At 45.7% G+C, this 19,915-nt stretch overlaps 1 protein-coding gene and 1 pseudogene across 1 annotated transcript in view; both read right to left on the reverse strand.

Moving 5' to 3' along the window:
• The window catches only part of GLB1 (galactosidase beta 1), an 85,553-nt gene that overhangs the window by 3,888 nt on the left and 61,750 nt on the right, over window positions 1-19,915 (reverse strand). Inside the window, exons 12-15 of the mRNA XM_069473373.1 lie at window positions 19,717-19,806; window positions 16,952-17,065; window positions 15,193-15,324; window positions 13,047-13,295 (exon numbers count right to left, since the gene is read on the reverse strand). Coding sequence (XP_069329474.1) covers window positions 13,047-13,295; window positions 15,193-15,324; window positions 16,952-17,065; window positions 19,717-19,806 — 585 coding nt within the window. The remainder of the gene's footprint in view (window positions 1-13,046; window positions 13,296-15,192; window positions 15,325-16,951; window positions 17,066-19,716; window positions 19,807-19,915) is intronic.
• LOC138386757 (large ribosomal subunit protein uL24-like) lies at window positions 3,480-3,916 on the reverse strand (annotated as a pseudogene).

A 19,915-nucleotide genomic window follows, 5' to 3' on the forward strand; every position in this document is an offset into this window, starting at 1 on the left:
CTTTATTTTATTGTACATTTGTTTTTAATTTCATGAGATTCTAGAGGTTTTTTGTATTTTTTTGTATTTTTTTTTTTTTGAGACAGAGTCTTACTCTGTTGCCCAGGCTAGAGTGAGTGCCGTGGCATCAGCCTAGCTCACAGCAACCTCAAACTCCTGGGCTTAAGCGATCCTCCTGCCTCAGCCTCCCAGGTAGCTGGGACTACAGGCATGCACCACCATGCCCGGCTAATTTTTTCTATATATATTTTAGTTGGCCAGATAATTTCTTTCTATTGTTAGTAGAGACGGGGTCTCACTCTTGCTCAGGCTGGTCTCGAACTCCTGACCTTGAGCGATCCACCCGCCTTGGCCTCCCAGAGTGCTAGGATTACAGGTGTGAGCCACCACGCCCGGCCTTTTTTTTTTTTTTTTTTTTTTTTTGAGATTTCTTTTTTAAAGGATGGAGTCTCGTTATGTTGCCCAGGCTGACCTTGAACTCTTGGGCTCAAGGTATTCCCCACCTTGGGCTCCTGAGTAGCTCAGGCACGTGCTGCCATATACAGCTTGGTGTTATCATTTTTAAGGCAAATTTTTAAGGCACACTGGAGCATAACAGGCATACAGAAAAATGTAGTCTGTCATTGCAATATTTGTTTAATTTTTTCAAAGAAATTAATAACACTCGTGTATAAACAGCACTCTGATCAAGAAATAATACTGTAGCTGCCCCATAAATACCTCTCTTGCCCCTGTGAAGTCACCATATTTCACCTCCTCTCCAATGATGTCCACTGTTCTGATTTTACTTGCCATAGATTCATTTTGTCTAATTTTGAAATATATAAATGTAATCATGTATCATAAAGTTTTTAATATCTAGTTCATGACATACAACAGTCCTTTGTTGATTTTACCTGCTGTATGGTACTCAACGGTATGAATATGCCATTGTTTATTTACTTCTTTTACTACTGGAAACAGGCATTTGGGCTGTTTCCAGCTTTTGGCTATTGAAAATAGCACTGCTGGCCAGGTGCTGTGGCTCACGCCTGTAATCTGAGCACTCTGGGAGGCCAAGGCAGGAAGATCACTTGAGCTCAAGAGTTCGAGACCAGCCTGAGCAAGAGTGAGACCCTGTCCCTACTAAAAATAGGAAAATTAGCTGGGCATTGTGGTGCATGTCTGTAGTCCTAGCTACGTGGGAGGCTGAGGTAGGAGGATTGCTTGAGCCTAGGAATTTGAGGTTGCTGTGAGCTGTGTTGACACCACTGCATTCTATTTAGGGTGACAGAGTGAGACTCTGTCTTAAGAAAAAACAAGACATTGAATACCCTTTATCATTTCCCCAGCTTTAAAAAAATTTAAACAAAAATAAAAATAGCACTGCTGATATGAATATTCTTGTACATGCCATTAGGAACACACATGTACATCTTTCTTATAGGAGTAGAATGCTAGAAATGGAATTGCTACTTCACGGGGTAGGCACATGCCCCACTTTTGTAATAGCATAAAGAGTAGCTATAAAAAAACACATGTGAAGGAGGAACTGAATTTTCACTTTTAACTGATTTAAATTTAAATGTAAATAGCCACGTGTAACTAATAGCTATCACACTGGGCTGCAGAGCTGAGGTATGGTGCCATGCCTGTGATTTCATCTTCAGACCACAACCTCGACATTTCTCATCCTCATAGCCTGGCTTCCAAAGTAAGTCATAATCAGAGCTGTCTCAGACTGCTGCAGCCTCCTCGCAGGTATCCCGATTCCCCCTATTTTTTTTTTCTTTTTTTGAGATAGAGTCTCACGGTCGCCCCAGGTAGAATGCAATGGAGTCATCACAGCTCACTGCAACCTCAAACTCCTGGGCTCCAGCGATCCTCCTGTGTCAGCCTCCCAAGCAGCTGGGACTACAGGCGAGCGCCACCACACCTGGCTAATTTTTCTATTTTTTGTAGAGACGGGGTTTCACTCTTGCTCAGGCTGGTCTCGAACTCCTGAGCTCAAGGGATCCTCCCACCTCAGCCTCCTAGAGTATTACGATTACAGGTGTGAGCCACCACACCCGGCCTAGACTTCCCCTATTAACTCTAGAACCCAGGCTGCATAGCAGCAAAAGTGACAATCTCATGATTTTCAACATTCCTGCTTCTAAACTCCTTCCCCTGGCCACGGCCTAGGCCTTCCTCCTCTCTGCCCTGTCTCTGCCATGCTACCCTTTGCTCACTCTGCTCTCCACTACTCTTCCTTCTTTCCTTTTTCTTCTTTTTAAGAGATGGGTTCTCACTATGTTGCCCAGGCTGGTCTTGAACGCCTGGCCTCAAATGATCCTCTCACCTCAGCCTCCCAAGTAGCTAGGACTACAGGTGTGTGCCATCATGCCCAGCTAATTTTTCTATTTTTTGTAGAGATAGGATCTCCCTCTTGCTCAGGCTGGTCTCGAACTCCTGGCCTCAGCAATCCTCCTGCCTTGGCCTCCCAGAGTGCTAGCATTACAGGTGTGAGCCACTGTGCCCAGCAAAATACACTCTTGATGAAGTGAGCCCCAATGGGATCAAGCATTTATAGAGCGAACTCTAGTGGTTTCTGGGACTTCCCGGGGCAGTCCCAGCTAAAATAATCCCATGACAAAGCCTGACTTTCTCTGACCATGGCTTGACCCCTGGCAGACTCCCAACCCTCTGCTATTATCATCCAGGCGATAACACTAGTTTTAATAAGTGTGAGGTTTGCAGAAATGCCCGACCTACTTCTTTATTGATGAGACAGATTTGTGTGTCTGTCTGTCTGTTTTAAATTATTTGGATGATTATAATCTTCTCATAAGAATTTAAAACAAAAGTTTCAATACTGTTTTAAGTCATAGTTTAAAATTTTTCAAAATTTTTCAGGAGTTCCTTCAAAAACAACAACAAGCCCAGGTTGAATGTTGACTTTGTCACACTGAGAGAAGACCTGTAGACACCTGCAGGCCTTAAAGTGCAAAAGACAAAATCCAGCTCCCAAGGTTAAGGCTCCCACCACACATCACTCATGAATTACTGTGGTGCTAACTTGGGAAAAAGAAAACGGAAAGAGGAGAACTAAAAACAAAACAAAACAAAATGTAAAGTAGTGAGAGGACTTGCTTAGAGATAAGATGTTAAATAAACCTCACTGAAGCACACAGGAGAAACGATGTCTCCCCTTCCTTCGGGACCCCCAAGGGCTCTGCCGCTGATGCAGTCACACTCCTGTGCTTCCTCCCTGGTCTTAGACTAACAAAGTTAAATATAACAACTTTACGGCTTCTCTGTATTTTAGGACAGACCCAAAGAGAATTGAAGCCATCAAATGCATAAAATAATATCATCAAAGATGAATCACATTTTCTCATCAAATCCCAAATAAAAATCCCTTTTCCTTCTCAACTCCCAACAGTTCCATCATCACTTGACCATTTCGTGTTTTTTTTTCCTTTTAGCAGTTTCTAATAAAAGTGGTATATAAGATTATTTTATTCCTGCATCTTCTCATTTGTTTCTTCCTTGTACCCGCCCTTTTCCTTTCCTACTTGGCGAGATTCGGCTCTCCGTTCAAGGGCCTTTTTGCGGTCCTTGTCCAGTTTAAGCCTAGTCATAACCACCTTGCTGGGGTGGATGCCCAGGTGGACAGCTGTGCCACTGGCCTTTTCCTGCTGTACCCATTCAGTGTAGATGACGTATTTCTTCCTGTAGACCTAGACGACTTCGCCAATTTGCTGATTCTTACAGTGTCCCCGAACCACCTGAACTTCATCATCCTTTTGGGTGGGCATGGATGGAACATCGTACTTCTGTCTCAGCTCTTCGGAAAGCGGGGAAGACAAAATCTTCCTGCGAATGGGGGAAGGTGCACTGAAATGCCTTTCACATTCTTCCTTCGGTCTGAAGTCACAAAGGGGTTGAACTTCATGTGGCCACTGCCGCTTCGGTGACGGCTGCAAAAGGGCTTGACCATTTTAATGTAACAGCGGTCATCGAGCCCCCTCACCTAATTGGAACAAGCTATGAACTGGGAGGCAAAGCTTACCGCCGGGCAGCCGCATAATATTCGTTATAAAGCCCACGCACTAAAAATTGTAGGAGACTCTCCTTCATTCGTAGCCTATTTACCCATTTTCACACAATTCTAATAAGTTTTGTTGTGAAATTAATATGTCATTGTTAACAGAATTCTGCTTATCTAGTTTCCAAGTTCACAGGACTTGTGACTAGAAGCAGTGAATTAGATGGAAACAGCAGCTCTTGTGGGAGGTCGGCATAATTACAAAAAGTTTAAGCTTTAGAACCAAAGTAGGGTCAAACAGGTAGATCCCATGGCACACTGGAAAAATGGCCACGATTCTTTGCAGCCCCCTCTATCAAGAGGTAGAATCCGTTCTTCCAGGCCTTCCATCTGGCCTGTCCAGTGACGTGTGGACAGAGAACGTGGGAGCAGGGACATGTGAGTTCTGAGCTGGGCCTTAAGACGCCGGCACGTTTCCATTCCTTCTTTGAACCCCGCCAGTCACCATGTGAACGAGCTTGCTGGATGATGACAGAGATGTGACCCATCTTCCTTGTTGCCCCCGTTGCACCCAGGTGGTCATGCCCAGCTGAGACAAGCAGAAGAACCACCTACTCTGCCAATACTCAAAATCATGAGCTAAATAAATTGCTGTTTTAAACCACCACGTGTTGGGTGGCTTGTTGTGCAGCGAAGGCTAACCGATACACACCTCCATGGCCGCAAGGTGCCTTAGCATGCGGCTTTTCAGGAAAGTAAATGATGTTTACAAACTCAACTTAAAAACAGTAGCGTCATCTTCTTCTAATCAGTTCCTCTTTCACTAACCAACCACCCAATCCTGGCAGGCGCCCCTCTCCACAGAGCCATGTCTGTGCCTCTCTCAGGACTGCTGTGGGTGGCTGAGCGAGAAGGCACCGTGAGCAGCACTCAGCACAGTTACCGGCCCGAGATAAGCTCTCAAACGTGGCTGCGAGTATTAGTATTTCCCGCAGCTGGGCCTTCCCCATGTTCCTACTGCTACACTCAAGGCCCAGCTTCATCCTTCCTCCTTGGACCACTTCTCCAGCAGAAGAGCAGCTTTCGGGGGTAACAGGGAGGAAGAGCTTTGTTTTACACCTACCAGGTCAGAGGTGCCTAATGAGTCCCCTGGGGCAGGCCCACACTGGCAGTCACACGGGTGCTCTGGAGCCTCGTGGGAACCTTGTGGGAAATGGAAATCTGGGGATGCCCAGCACATCCGTGAGCACGACATCCCCCGAAAATGCAAGAAGAGGGCCCAGGACAAAGTCCTGAGGGCTGCAAAACAGAAACTGAAAGAGAAGCCTGAGAAGTAACAAAGAAGGGGAAGGAAAACCAGGAAAAGTTTGGTCATGCAAGTCAGGAGGAGAGTGTGGCGAGGAAGCAGTGGTTATTTGTGTTAGTTGTTGCCAAGAGGTCGAGTAAGATGAGGCCCGAGGAATGCCTGGGGAACACACCACATCACTGCTGGTGGCCTTGGCAAGAACAGCTTCAGGAGAGTGGGGGGAGCAGGAGAGTCATTGCTACCCGTGGCCCTGGGGGTTAGTCTCACTAGTTGGGTCCTTTTCCTAACAGCACAAGACCTCGCTCTGCATTCCCATGACAAGCACTGACCATGTACCTTTAACTTGCATTGTAATTTGCCTCCCAATTTGTACAGACTAATGTCTGGACTCAAGACTAACAGGTCTTCTATAGGAGGGCCATAGAGTCTGGAAACAGATGACATTATCTCATTGAACTGAAAGCAATTTTGTTTTTTTTTTTGCTATTTCCACACTTTATGGTCACCTATTTGATGGCCAAGAGAAGATAGCTCCTCTTTGATGATTAGTAAGTACTTGAGACCCAACATGCCCCAAACAGAGCTTCTGCCCCCTGCCACCTGCTTTCCTCCAGTATTCCTCAGCCAGAAACCCTAACCCTAACCCTATCCCTCTAGTTACTTAGGTCAAAAAACTCTGGAGTCCTCCTAAACTCTTCTTTTTCCTCATACCCCACACCTGATCCTTCAGCAAATCTTGCCTTCTCTCTTCTTTACAAATCTTGCAATTCTTTCCATCAGTCGACACCCAGCTCCATAATTTCTTGCAGGATGACTACAATAGCTTCCCACCAGGAATCTCAGCTTCCAATCTTGCCGTACTATAATCCATTCCCCACTGCGAAGTGATCTTGTAAATGTCAATCGGTTTTTTCACTCTGTGCTCAACATCCAAGAGAAGCCAAAGTCCTCATTACTGCCCCCTGATGTTGTGCCTCCCCCCATCTCTTCATCTCCCCCACTTTCCCTTTCGCTCCCCAGATCTTTCTTGCTCTGGGCCTTTGCACCCATTGTTCCCTGATTCTGGAATGTTCTTCCTCCAGCTCTTCACATGGGTGACTCAGTCTCATCCTTCAGGTCTTACTCCACCTCTTCCTGAGGCGTCTCTTGACCACCCTGTGTTTGGTAGTTCTGAAATATGCCCACAAATTCCACAATAGGCAGAAACTAATTTCCACACCAAGAACAGGAACTAGACTTAATGACTCTCTTTTAACCAAGAGAATGTGACAGAAGTGATACCATGTGACTTCCAAGATGAGGCTATAAAAAATGATAGTTTCTGCCTGCCTTTCTCTTTCCCGGATCACTCCCTCTGGAGAAAGCCAGCTGCCATGTCATGAGGACACTCAAGCAGCCTTTGGGGAGGCTCACGTGGGAAGAACTAGGGCCTTCTGCCAACGGCAGCCCCGTCTCACCAGCCATGCGAGGGGCCACCTTGGAAGTGGATCCTCCGGCCCCATTCGAGCCTTCAGATGACGCAGCCCTGGCCAGCAGCTTGACTGCAAACTCATGAAAGACCCTGATCCAGAATCGCCCAGCCAAACCAGTCCCAAATTGCTGATCCACAGAAACTGTGAGAAAAATAAATGTTTATTGCTGTTTTAAGCTATAAGTTTTAGGGTAATTTGTTACACAGCGATAGGTATCTAATACACCACATAAAGTAGCAACGTCTTCACCCCTACAACTTACTTTATATCACATTATCCCATTTCCTTTCTTCCTAATTGTCACCGCTGTCTGAAATTATGGTGTCTTCCCCACTAGCAGCGTCCTTCTCTCTAGTGCCCACATACTCAACAGGCAGTCATCAAATACTTCCCCTCTCTGGTACATTCCACACACTGCTGCCATATCTGATTGCGTCACGTCACTATGTAAAACTTCCCCCTCGTTCTATAAAGTTCTCAAGATAACATCCAAACTCCTTGGTAGATGAGGCCACAAAACCACATCTCCAACTGCGTTTTCTGTGATTCCCCTCCTCGCCCTTTCTGGGGTGTTTTCTCTGACACCAGCCAATTCTCTGGACACCAGCTGGGTATCTAACAATTAAATTCGATTCTGACACTATCTACCTGGAGTCAGTTGTGTCACATTCCACAAATTAAAGGGCTGAGTCCCACAAGACCACGCCCACTTCAGATGCCATTTGCAAGTTTCAGGCCGCCTGTACTTCTGACCAACCAGCTACAAATCGGAGGTTCCCATAACCCCTTCCTCAGGTTAGATAATTTACTATGACTCACAGAACTCAGGAAAATGCTTTACTTACATTTATTATTATAAAAGACACAAATTGGGAAGAGATGCTTAGGGCAGGGTATTTGGGGACGGGGTGTCATGGAGCTTCTGTGCCCTCTCCAGGCAAACCACCCTCCCAGCACCTCCATGTGTTCACCAACCCAGACGCTCTCTGATTCTTGTCCAAGATTTTTTACAGAACTCATCTCCAGCTCTTCTCTTCCACCAGGTCAGTGGGTGGAACTAAAAGTTCCAACCCTCTAATCACTTGGTTTTTCTGGTAAAAATTCCCTGCTCTAAAGCTATCTAGGGGCTCCAACATAAGTCATCTCATTAGCATAAACTCATGTGTGATTGAAAAGGGCTTTTTTTTTTTTTCCTGAGACGGGGTCTCACTCTGTCTCCCAGGCTGGAGTGCACTGGCACGATCACAGCTCACTGCAATCTCTAATGCCTGGGCTCAAGCAATCCTCCTGCCTCAGCCTTCCGAGTAGCTGGGACTACAGGCACACATCACTACACGCTGCTAATTTTTAAATTTTTTTGTAGAGACGAGGGTCTCACTATGTTGCCCAGGCTGGTCCCTTGAACTCCTGGCCTCAAGCAATCCTTCCCCCTTCAGCCTTCCAAAGCACTGGGATTACAGGTATGAGGACTGAAAGGGGCATATTATGAATTTATAACAAAAGACACTCCTACCACTCAGGAAATTCCAAGGGTTCTAGAAGTCTAGAACCAGGACAAAGACCCAGTATGTTTCTTATTATATCATACACTTGAAATGTCAGTCCCTTTGCACATGATGTTCTACTCCATCAGGGAAGATCAGACTTTTCCTAGGTGCTTACAATCTCCTCTCTCCATGGCCCAACTCCAGGATTCGCACCTCTCTTCCAGATGCCTCTCATGGTCCTCCCAGAGTCTGTCCACACCTCCATCTCCCCAAATGGATTGAGAACAAACAATTAACACTGACAAGGTTTAAAAAGTCCCACATACTTCATTTAAGAAAGCAAAGAAACATTCAAAAGTAAGAGCAAGAACAGTTAAAAGAAGGGAATTTTTCAGCCCTTTATTATGGTTCTTTGTGATTTTTTTTTTTTACATCTTGAAGGTGGCATCATTTGCCTTTAAAAAGTAAAATTCCTTTTAGTCAGTATTCTATTTTGATTCTTAGCTCTCCAAAGCATAATTTTGGTTGAGGAAAGGTGGACATTATCCTACATCTCTCTCGCCACCATGCTCTGAAAGGCACCAAACCCACAGAGAGAGACTAACGCACGCAGGAAGCAGCGTAGGATATTGATAGGAGGCTTAACCACATCCATCTCAGAGACACGCAGCGCAAACGTCACTGCACTGGCAGAACACAATGTCTCAGGAATGGCATATATGACAGGTCACGGAAGCACTGGAGGAGAGCACTCCTATCTAAGGGAGTTTGTAGTCAGACGAGAGTTCGGCACAGACAAAGCACTGTTGCGCATCTCTTGGACGGAGCAAAACGTGCCTGACCCCTTCTCGCTGAAATCACAGTTGACGTTCATTCTCGCTGGGCATTAACCAGAAAGCCACATCCGACCAAAGTAAAGCCAGAGTAATCGAGTGATTTTTTTATCTCATGAATCACCCTTATCAGTGACCACTCTCTAAATCACGGCAGTTTCTTTATGGCAAATGAATAGCAAAATCCCAGAGGCCTGGGCCGGGGGCCTTGCAGGGGCCTCCCAAGGATGAGGGTGGAGGGGTTAGTGTGCCTGGAGGTGCAGCCTTGGACACGGCTGGGACTTCGGGCATCATCTGGTCCCCACTCCGCCACCACAACAACCTGCTAACATTCTCTTTCTCCCAAATGTCAGAACTCGGCATCCCATGGGGGTGTAGGATCTGTTTTCAGTTAGTTGATCATTCAGGACCTCCGGAGCTGCCCCAGGACTGTCCTTGGCAGTAGGGACAACCATGCAACAGAAAACTACAGAAATCACATCCGTTCTATTTTACATGCAGTGCACGTGTATCCTCTGTCCTTCAGACTTGCTCAACCCAGTGTCCACAAATCTCTTGGATGGACCTTTTTTGTGTGTGCGAAGCTTTGAGATGTAATTCACATGCCATACAATTCAGCAGTTCTTAGTCTACGACAGAGCTGTGCAACCACGACAGTGAATTCTGGAATATTTTCATCATCCCAAAAAGAGACTCTGTACCCTTCCACTCCATCTCTGCCAACACTCCCCTTCCTCTGCTCTAGGCAACCACAAATCTTCCTGTCGGTATGGATTTGCCTATTCTGGACATTTCATATAAACGGAGTCACACAATACATGGTCTCTTGTGACTGGCTTCTTTCACTTGGCATCATGTTTTCGAGGTTCTTTCATGCTGTAGCGTGTGTAAGTACCTCATTTCTTTTTATTGCCAAATAATATGCCATTGTATGGAAGTAGCATGTTTTGTTTATCCATTCATCAGGTGATGGACATTTGGGTTTTTCCTACCTTCTGGCAATTATGAATAATGCTGCTATGAACATTTGTGTACAAATTTTTGAGTGCACATGTGGTTTAGATGGACTTTTGGGGGGTTTGAACCCTCTGACACATTCACAAATATTGTGTGTCTATGTACTTTTCAAACGTGAAGATGCAGAGTGTTCATCAGACCGACCAAGGAGGTAGAGCCCCTGCCTAGGTAATCAGCACAGGCTCCTCACCGGCCGTTGAGGGCCCGTACAATGCTGTCTGCCTTTTCCATGGGCCTTTAAGACACATTTGGGGCTCAGCTACCTGTTCCACCGTGTACTTCTATACTTCATACAAGTCACTTAGCTCTCTAAACCTCAGCTGCTCATTTGCAAACTGGAGATAATGACAGGACATCCTATCACATGTGCCTCTTCTGATGATTACGGAGATAGTGTCTATAACGTGTCGAGCAGAATGCCTGGGTCAGTAACTCCTGGATGTGACACCTTTACAACCTGGCCAAGGTAAACTGCCTTTGACCTCCAAAATGTCCCATGCTTCGCCATTTCTGCACCTTTGCTTCTACTACAGAAGAAGGGGAGAACAAGAGAGGGCAAGGGAACATGCTTGCTAGCTAAAGGGGGAAAGTCCAGGGAGGGCTTTACTTTGTTTTTAGGTCCTAGAGCCCCTAGTGAATCACTGTTTGGCTGCAGAATGGGAGTTGACAGAAAAGCTGATAAAACGCAGGTGGAGGAAATATGAGAACAGGATCTTGGCCCGGAGGAAGAAGGTGGGGAGGGGATTCGGAGCTCAGAGGTCCTCCTAGAGGCCACTGGGCAGGAAGTGAGGGTGAGGCAGAGAGATAAGTCTGACAGGAAGCCGAGGGAACCGAGGAGAGCAGTAGGAGGCTGAGGTCCTCAGTGGACGGGGTGGGGAGGGAGAAGATGTCTTCAAGAGGGTGGTGAAGGCCGGGAAGGCCAATGGGGGAGGGCAGCAGAGAGAGACCGAGGAGTGCCGCACAAGCCCGAGGGCTTCTGGAGGTGGGAGGCAGGGAGCGGATCAGGGCCATGAGCAGTGCAGTGGAGAGGTCTCCAGCCCAGCCCAGTTACTGCTGAACCAGCAGAGGGCCCATGGTGGACCCCCTTCAGAATGGAAGATGAGCGAGGGAGGCAGTGGAAGGACAAGGGGGCCAGTGGATTGATGGCTCTTAAAAAAGGGCAGTGGTGACCACTAGGCCGGACAGAGGAGGGACTGAGGCCTTAATGGCAGAGAGTTTCAGGTCATTAAAAAGATCTAAGAGCACGTCTGGTAGGCATGACAGTTGGGGGGTACAAACATGTGGCCAGAGAGAGGATATTAAAGCTGGAAATCCCAGAGGTAGGTTTGCCAAGACATACCAACAGCCACCAAAGAAACCCCATACCCATTGACAGCCACTCTCCATTCCCACTCTCAGCCCTAGGCAAGCATTAAGCTTTCTGTTTTTATAGATTTGCCTTTTCTAAGTATTTCATATAAATGGAGTTACAATATGTGGCCTTTTACGTCTGGCTGCTTGTACTCGGCATAATGCTTCTCAGATGCATGTGTGTTGTGGGAGGTGTTAGCACTCTGTTCCTTTTCACTGATAAATAGCATTCCATTCATGGATATGCCACCTGTTATCCATTCATCACTTGATGGACATTTGGCTTATTTCCAGTTGTGGTTATTATGAATAATATCACCATATATAATACTGCTAAAATAATACTGCATACTTGAATATACGTTTTTCTGTGAACATATGTTCTCCTTTCTCTTGGGTATATACCTAGGAGTAGAATTGCTGGGTCCTATGGTAATTCTGTATTTAACCCTTGATGAAACTGCCAAACTATGTTCCAAAATGTTTGTATCATCTTTTGCATTCTCACCAGCAAGGCAGGAGGATTCCCTTTGCTCCACATCCTTGCCGACATTTGTCATTGTCCCACTTCTCATTATAGCCATTCTAGTGGGTGTGAAGTAGTATTTCATTGTGGTTTTGACTTGCATTTCCATAAAGATTAATTATGTTGCGCATTGAGCATCTTTTCACATACTTATTAGCCATTTGTATACTTTCTTTGGCAAAATGCCTATTCAAGTCCTTTGCCCATTTTTGGATTGGGTTGTTTGTACATTATTGAGTTGTAAGAATCCTTTACATATTCTAGATACAAGTCTTTTATTGGCTATATGACTTGCAACTTATTTTCTCCTAATCTGTGGCTTGGATTTTCATTTTCTTAATAATGTCTTCTGAAGAGCAAATATTTTTATTTTCATTTATTTATTTTGAGACAGGCCTTGTTCTGCCACCTGAGCTACAGTGCAGTGGCATCATCATAGCTCACTGCAGCCTTGAACTCCTGAGCTCAAGTGATTCTCCTACCTCAGCCCCCTGAGTAGCTGGGACCACAGACGCACATCATTATACCCAGGTAATTTTTCTATATTTTGTAGAGACGGGGTCTTGCTCTTGCTTGGGCTGGTCTCGAACTCCTGGCCTCAAGGGATCCTCTCACTTTGGCCTCTCAAAGTGGTAGGATTATGGGATTACAGATGTGAGCCACTGGTTTGTGTTTCAACTGAGCCCGGTGAGAGATGATGAAGAATTAGGAGTATGAGGTTTGAAATCAGACAGTGTAGGTTCATCTGAGCTGTACAACTTGATATCTGTGTGACCTTGGGAAAATATTAAGGAGACTTTTGTTGCTTTTTTTGAGACAGGGTCTTATTTTTTGTCACCTGGGCTAGAGTGCAGTGGTGTCATCATAGCTCACTGCAGCCTCAAACTCTTGGACTTAAGCGATCCTCCTACCTCAGCCTCCCAAGTAGCTGTGACTACAGGCATGAGCCACCACGACTGACTTTAACAGCTTTTTGATTCTTTCTCAGACACTAACAACCAGATGTTTGAAGCCTCAATTCAAACCTTTCTCATGAAGTCACGTACCTTGGTCCATCCAGGAAACTGGATAAAGGTGTCCTGGGGCAAGTCTGGGATCCCACTGAAAATGGAGAAGTTCCCCACATAGAAGGCTGGGAGCGTGTAGTTAGATGAGCTGTGGGCTTTACCATCGAAGCTGCCGTCCTGGCCACCCCAGCCTCCCAGGCGGCTGTGCACTGCATCCTCGGTGTCCAGTGGGAAGATGGTCCAGCCCGTGAGGATACTGGAGTTGAGGGTCAGGTTAGAAATCAAGCCCTGAAAAGGAGAAATGACACAATGAGCTGGGAAGGGAAGGAAAAAGGCTTCTCTTGTCTCTGCGTCCCAGCCCTCAACTCCTGGGAAAAGCAAACTGGGATACAAAACACCAACAGGAAACGAGATTCAAACTACGTGTACATCAAAGTAACACGGGTCTAGCTTGAGGCGGAATCACAAATCCTTGGGAAGAGATATGTTTCCTAAACTACAGCTTTCTGTCTCGGTTGGAGGTTAGGATGTCTCCATAAAAGGGCCAGAGTTTCTGCTTCTACCGAAAGGGGGCTGAGCCCCCACAGTGTCTGACCTCAAATCCCCCAGTCATCAGCATTTGGTGCAGAGCCATTGCTAGAATGGAAGAAAAGATGGAAGCTGAGGAATGGGACGAGTGAGTGGGATATTCACCCCACTGTAGGGGGCGGGAGGGGGGATGGATACAGCCAGGAGCAAGCCCTGACCTGGAGCACCTCAGCCGTCCTCACGGGGACGATCAACCTGAGCCCACTCACCTGCTGTGAGCACCAAATGAGCTAACATCAATGAGAAACTCTGGTATCTGTAAAAGGATATGAAGGGTAATGATGGTGATGGCAAACCTTAGACTTGTACTGGGAAGTTGCTCTATTTGTTCCACAGGAGCCGGGGCTGGGGTGTCCGTGGCAGCGGCCACAGCCTGGCAGCCTATGCTCACGGCTCATCTAACTTCCCCGTCCCAGCTTGTATGTGGGGAACTTCTCCACTCCTAGCGGGACCTGGCTGGATACCAAGTCTCAACCTCCCACTTAACGAGTCAATAAACATTAACTAGGCAGCTGTGTGTCAGGCTCTTTGCCGGGCACTGGGGATCCAGAGACTACACAACTGAGTCCTAGTCACTCCACGGGTCAGCGCGGCCTGTGAGAGCCAGGCAGGAAGGCCACACATTACAGGCTGAGCACAAGGGTTTATGAGAGAGACATTTACACTGGAGGCAGAGGCGGCCGGCGCACGGCTGTTCCCTGTGTGTAACTGCCTTGCCTTTGAGCTGCCACCAAGAGGGTCAGGAAGTAGCCACAGACACCTGTCCTGCCCTGGACTGGGTGGTGCCATAGTTCCCTCGATGAGGTCTTCTGTCCTCGGGAAGATGGTGAGATACCCTGGGGGGCGCCTGTATCTCAGCATCTTTGCTTTCCCCGAAGCACCTTGTAGAGCATCTAGCACAGAGTGTGAGCTTAACACGTCTGGTGAATAATGCTCTAAAAATATTTGTTAGAAAAACATGTTTGGACCAGACACCTGGGCAAAGGGTCACCAGCAGAGGTGAGAGGCACTGTACTAAGGGAAAAGGCTTTCTGCAATTCAAGAGTTCGTTATGGACTGACCGTCCAAACCCACAGCACAGGGAAGCCTGAATGTTAACCTGGCTTTGTTGGCAAGAGTGCCTTCAGAGGACCGGGTGGGATTTTTAAGCAGAGGAAGAGCACTGTGGAGTGGCTTCCTCCTTCCATTTCTTTCCACAGGACGAGCAAACTCAAACACAAGGGAAAGGTTCTGTTTTGCAAAGCTTAACTTTCTTATCACCTGGGCAGGAAAAGAGCTCTTCAAAATAACTCAACTTCCAGGTTGCAAGAGAAATCACATAGGTTCACTCTTCAAACCTTTGGTGTGCTTTTACAAATGGCCTCTCTGATGCTAACTGGCTTGATTGTGTTGATCATTTCACAATGTATATCAAAACATTAAGTTGCATACCCTAAATAGAAAAAATAACTTAAAAACTGCTTCTGTGTTAATGGAGTGGAAGGTAAGAATGTATGAGTGAGGGTTTGTAAATGGATACACGAAAACTTCCCCAGACTGCGCAGGCATAGTCTTGCCAACCCTTGAACCCCAGTCCTAACAGTGCAGCCCCTCCTACCTTAGAATCATTGATAAATCTGCCGTAGTTCACACGTCCCATGTTCTCCACCAGAAGGTCCAGAGTGGCCCCAGCCTTCCCCATTATGTTCAGAGTGTTCACCCCGTTTCGCTCAAGGATTCCCTGGGGGACCTGTGGGTTCAAGGCCAAATGAGAACAGAACTGAGAGCAAGAAGATCAGCAGGGGGAAAAGGCAGCATGCTGTTCTTTCAGCACCCCTGTCCCTGCCTCGAAGTGTCAGACTTGGTAAGGAATGCTCTGATGGCTCCTTAGCCCAAGTCACTGGCCAGGTTCCCGCCAGCCGCTGCTTCCTAACTAGGAAACTTGCCAGACACAGTTCAGAGCATCGGAAGGTCTAGGCTGGTTTCCTTTGCCCTGAAATGTTTTACTGTCCATCTTTTTTTTTTCTTTTTACATAGAACTGTGGTTCAGAAGGAACTGTGCATCCATCTTTAATGGAAAAAGGTGGAGGCAAAATTCCAGGGGAGGATTCCTAGTAAACGAATTGCATTGTGTTCTCACAGCACAAGTCAGTCATAAAAAAATAGCTTCCAAACTACATGGAGAGCTCAGACAAAATCAGATAAACGAGATAAACTCAGAGAGTTAGGTGGAGTATTCTCACCTCAAAAATACTTGATATGCATTAACCATGAAAATTATATAACAGAATGAGGAGCACTAGCAGGCATTTTATCAGCAACATAGTCCTAATTTTTTCTTTTTTTGAGACAGAGTCTTGCTCTGTCGCCTAGGCTAGAGTGCTGTGGCGTCAGCCTAGCTCACAGCAACCTCAAACTCCTGGGCTCAAGTGATCCTCCTGCCTCAGCCTCCTGAGCAGCTGGGGCTACAAGCAGGTGCCACCACACCGAGCTAATTTTTTCTATTTTTAGTAGAGATGGGGTCTCGCTTTTGCTCAGGCTGGTCTCGAACTCCTGACCTCGAGCGATCCTCCTGCCTCAGCCTCTAAGAGTGCTAGGATTACAGGCGTGAGCCACCGCGCCCAGCCAATATTCCTAATTTTTTAAAAGGTTAGATTTCTAAGATTGATGTTACACTGACCGTAATTCACTAAGGCAACTCCTAAATTGGAAGCCAACGAACAATTACCATCAGTATAATGTCTTAATGTCTTAGAAACTTGCTCCCACTGAAATGAAAGCTGCTGATAACAAGAGAATAGAAATATTTGAATCTTAGATTTTCTAAACAAATTTTCTTGGTTCAGAAAATCTTTTAATGTGTTCTTTCCTATGACTGTTTCACTGAGAGGAGTGGAAATCCTAAAATGTATCTGCATTTTGTTATGAAACAAAGTTCTTTGTGCATTTTAGTAATAATTGTCATAAGCAATCTTTTGGAATATAATTTCTCATGCGGGAAAAAGGCACAAAGTTTAATCCACTTTGATTAGTGGCATGTACAAAACTGAACAGGAAATGTTCTTTGCTTAAGGGGTGAAGAATGCCTGGGAACATGGTGTGGTCGGTCAGAGAAGGATGGTCTTGGCTTCTGGGGGGGGGGGGGCTCGCGCACAGCCCTCGGGGTTAAGATGGGGGTGTATTCCTGGGTGTATTCCAAGCAGATGGCACATTCCTGAGCCACACAGCAAGTGAGGGGCACAGGTTAGGGACATCAAGAAGAGAGGTGGAGCTGAGGGTGAAGAGGTGAGCAAAGGCCTCAAATGCCAAGCTACCAAGTGTAGACTACTCCTTCCTCCTTGGGGCAGAAATGCATACAGCTCAGAGAAGACTCTTACCCCATCCACAGAGACATAGGCCCGATCATGGACTCCATTGCGGGACGAAGACAGAGGTGTTGGGCTGCTGCAGTCTTGAGGAAGTGTTGTCCGGTACAGCACAAACCCAAAATACTGGTCAGAAAAAGATTTAAGAAAAATGTATCATTCTTCTGTTCATTAAAAGACAACTTGGTTACCCTTGATCTGTATAAAAGTAACATTTAAAAAACCACAAAATGAAAAGCTTCCCCCCACCTCCAGGAAAATTCAATCTGAAAAAGGAAAAGAAAAATTCAATCTCAAATTTTTAGATCATAGAATAACTATCATCATAATAAAATGCAGTGAACCCCGAAGAGTGTCTTATCAAGCATCCCTTTCCCACAAGAAGACACTGGACCCTGGGCAGGTTAAGTCATTTGCCCAGGGTCACCCAGGTGATTATATTATATGTATCAAAAGTTATGGATGTTAACTCAAAAAACAAAACCAAGGAAAACCACCACCACCACCAACAAAAAAACTGTAAGACAAACAAACATCAGCAAAGCCAAGAGATGAAGTTCTCTGCTCAGTAAAACATACTGCAGGTTCTTGGGCTAAATCTGCTCTGACATACAAAACAAAGAGTCAATAAGCTGGGCCTGGTGGTACCCGCCTGTAGTCCCAGCTACTCAGGAGGCTGAGCTGGGAGGATCGCTTGAGCTCAGGAGTTTGAGTCCTGCCTGGGCAACATAGCGAGACCCCACCTCTAAAAAAATAAAAAAAAAAAATAAAGAGTCTATTAGAACACTTTAAAGTAGAGGAAGGGGGGAGGGGAAAGACAGTTGAGAAGCTAGAGTATAACTTGTCCCTAATCAGAAAATATTTTTAGATGCTGACATCCCTAGTCTAAAAGGAAGCCTCAAACAATCCGCCCCAGCAGTCATACCACCCATAGAATTACAGTTATTGACTTTGCCTGTTTACTTCCTGCTGTGGACATTAGTAAGGGTGAGCTGGGACAAAATCCTGGATATTTTTCTCTGTTCCATGCTGGATTTCTATCTGGATTCTCTTCTAAGAGTCCTCTTCTCAGGAGAGGCTTAGGAACAGTTTCAGATCAAAGAAGACTAGAGAGACAACATAACTAAATGCAATGTGTGATCATAGATTGGAAATCGGATTAAAAAAATAAGCTATAAAGGATGTTATTGGAAGGACTAGGAACACTTGAATATAGAATGTATATTAGATAATAGGATTGTATCAACATTAAATTTCTTAAGTATGATCATTGTCTTGTGGTTATATAAGATAATGTCCTTTTTATTAAAAGACATATGTTGCAACATTTAGGGTTGATATGTCGTGGTGTTGACAACTAACTCAAATGGTTACAGAAGGAAAAGAAGTTGACTACCTACACAGAGAGAAAAATAAAGCACGTGAAGCAACTGTTAACAACTGGTAAACTTAGGTGATAAGTAGATGGGTGTTTGTTATACTATTCTTACAACTTTTTATTTTTTTTATTTTTTTGAGACAGAGTCTCACTCTGTTACCCAGGCTAGAGTGCCGTGGCATCAGCCTAGCTCACAGCAACCTCAAATTCCTGGGCTCAAGTGATCCTCCTGCCTCAGCCTCCCAAATAGCTGGGACTACAGGCATGTGCCACCATGTCCGGCTAGGTTTTTGTATATATTTTAGTTGTCTGGCTAATTTCTTTCTATTTTTAGTAGAGACGGAGTCTCGCTCTTGCTCAGGCTGGTCTCGAACTCCTGAGCTCAAATGATCCACCCACCTCGACCTCCCAGAGTGTAGGATTGCAGGTGTGAGCCACCGCACCCGGCCATTTCTTGCAACTTTTTATATTTGAAATTTTCCAAAATAAAAAGTTGGGAAAAACTTTTAAAATAAAGATGGGGCACTGCCTAGAGAACTAAATCACACAGATATACAAACACTAAAAAACAAAGATGTGCTCTGTTCTCTTCAAAAGCAGGAAAAAGAATCTCAAATAACCCAGCCTACCAAGAACATAGCCCCTGTACCTGCGGTGCCCAAGCCCCTGGCGCAGACTGGCACCAGTCCGTGGCTTGTTAGGAACCAGGCTGCCCAGTAGGAGGTGAGCGGTGAGCAAGAGAGCAAAGCTTTGTCTGTGTTTACAGTAGCTCCCCATCACCCGCATCACCACCCGAGCTCCACCTCCTGTCAGATCAGCGGTGGCATTAGATTCTGCAGTATGGTGAGTTCGCATAATTATTTCATTATATATTACAATGTAATAATAATAGAAATAAAGTGCACAATAAATGTAATGAGGTTGAATCATCCCAAAACCATTCCTCCCCCACCCCATAGCCCCACTGGTCCGTGGAAAAATTATCCTCCATGAAACCCGTCCCTGGTGCCAAAAAGGTTGGGGACTGCTGCCCTGTACCACTGAGCGAACTAAGAAGGGATAAATAATTAAATTATCTTTTTTGAGTATTAAAATAGTGATTTTCTACTGATGTCTGATATTTAATAATAAAGATTAATTAGGTCAGTCAGTGCACTCGATTTATAACTCGTACAGAATTACCTTGAGGCAGGCTGAGCTACTTCCTGTGTGAGTGATAAGAAATGGGGGCGGGGGGCACAGGAAAGATCAGCCCGTCGTGCAGCGCTGGAAACCTCCCTTACCTGATTCATCTGCTCAGCGTTGCGGCCGCTTCACTCCCAACAGGCACTGCAAGGCAGGCCGCAAAGCACAATTTTGCAAGTAGAAAAACGGTGAAGCATTACCTCTGAGGGCCTACCTGTTTCACCTGGATAAATGTCAGGGGATAAAGGCTTTTTATGGGTCCAGCGGGACACAGGATGTCCAGAGCTGCCTCCACCGTCTTTAACTGAAAAGAAACAAAAGTAGCGTTCACTCTCTGCCACCCCTCACTGGTGATCGAGAGCGGAGCGTCATTTCCAATTTACCAAAGACATGCGTGGAAACCCTAACGAGAC

Source organism: Eulemur rufifrons, chromosome 7 (assembly GCF_041146395.1).
Source record: "Eulemur rufifrons isolate Redbay chromosome 7, OSU_ERuf_1, whole genome shotgun sequence".
Classification (NCBI taxonomy): Eukaryota; Metazoa; Chordata; class Mammalia; order Primates; family Lemuridae; genus Eulemur; species Eulemur rufifrons.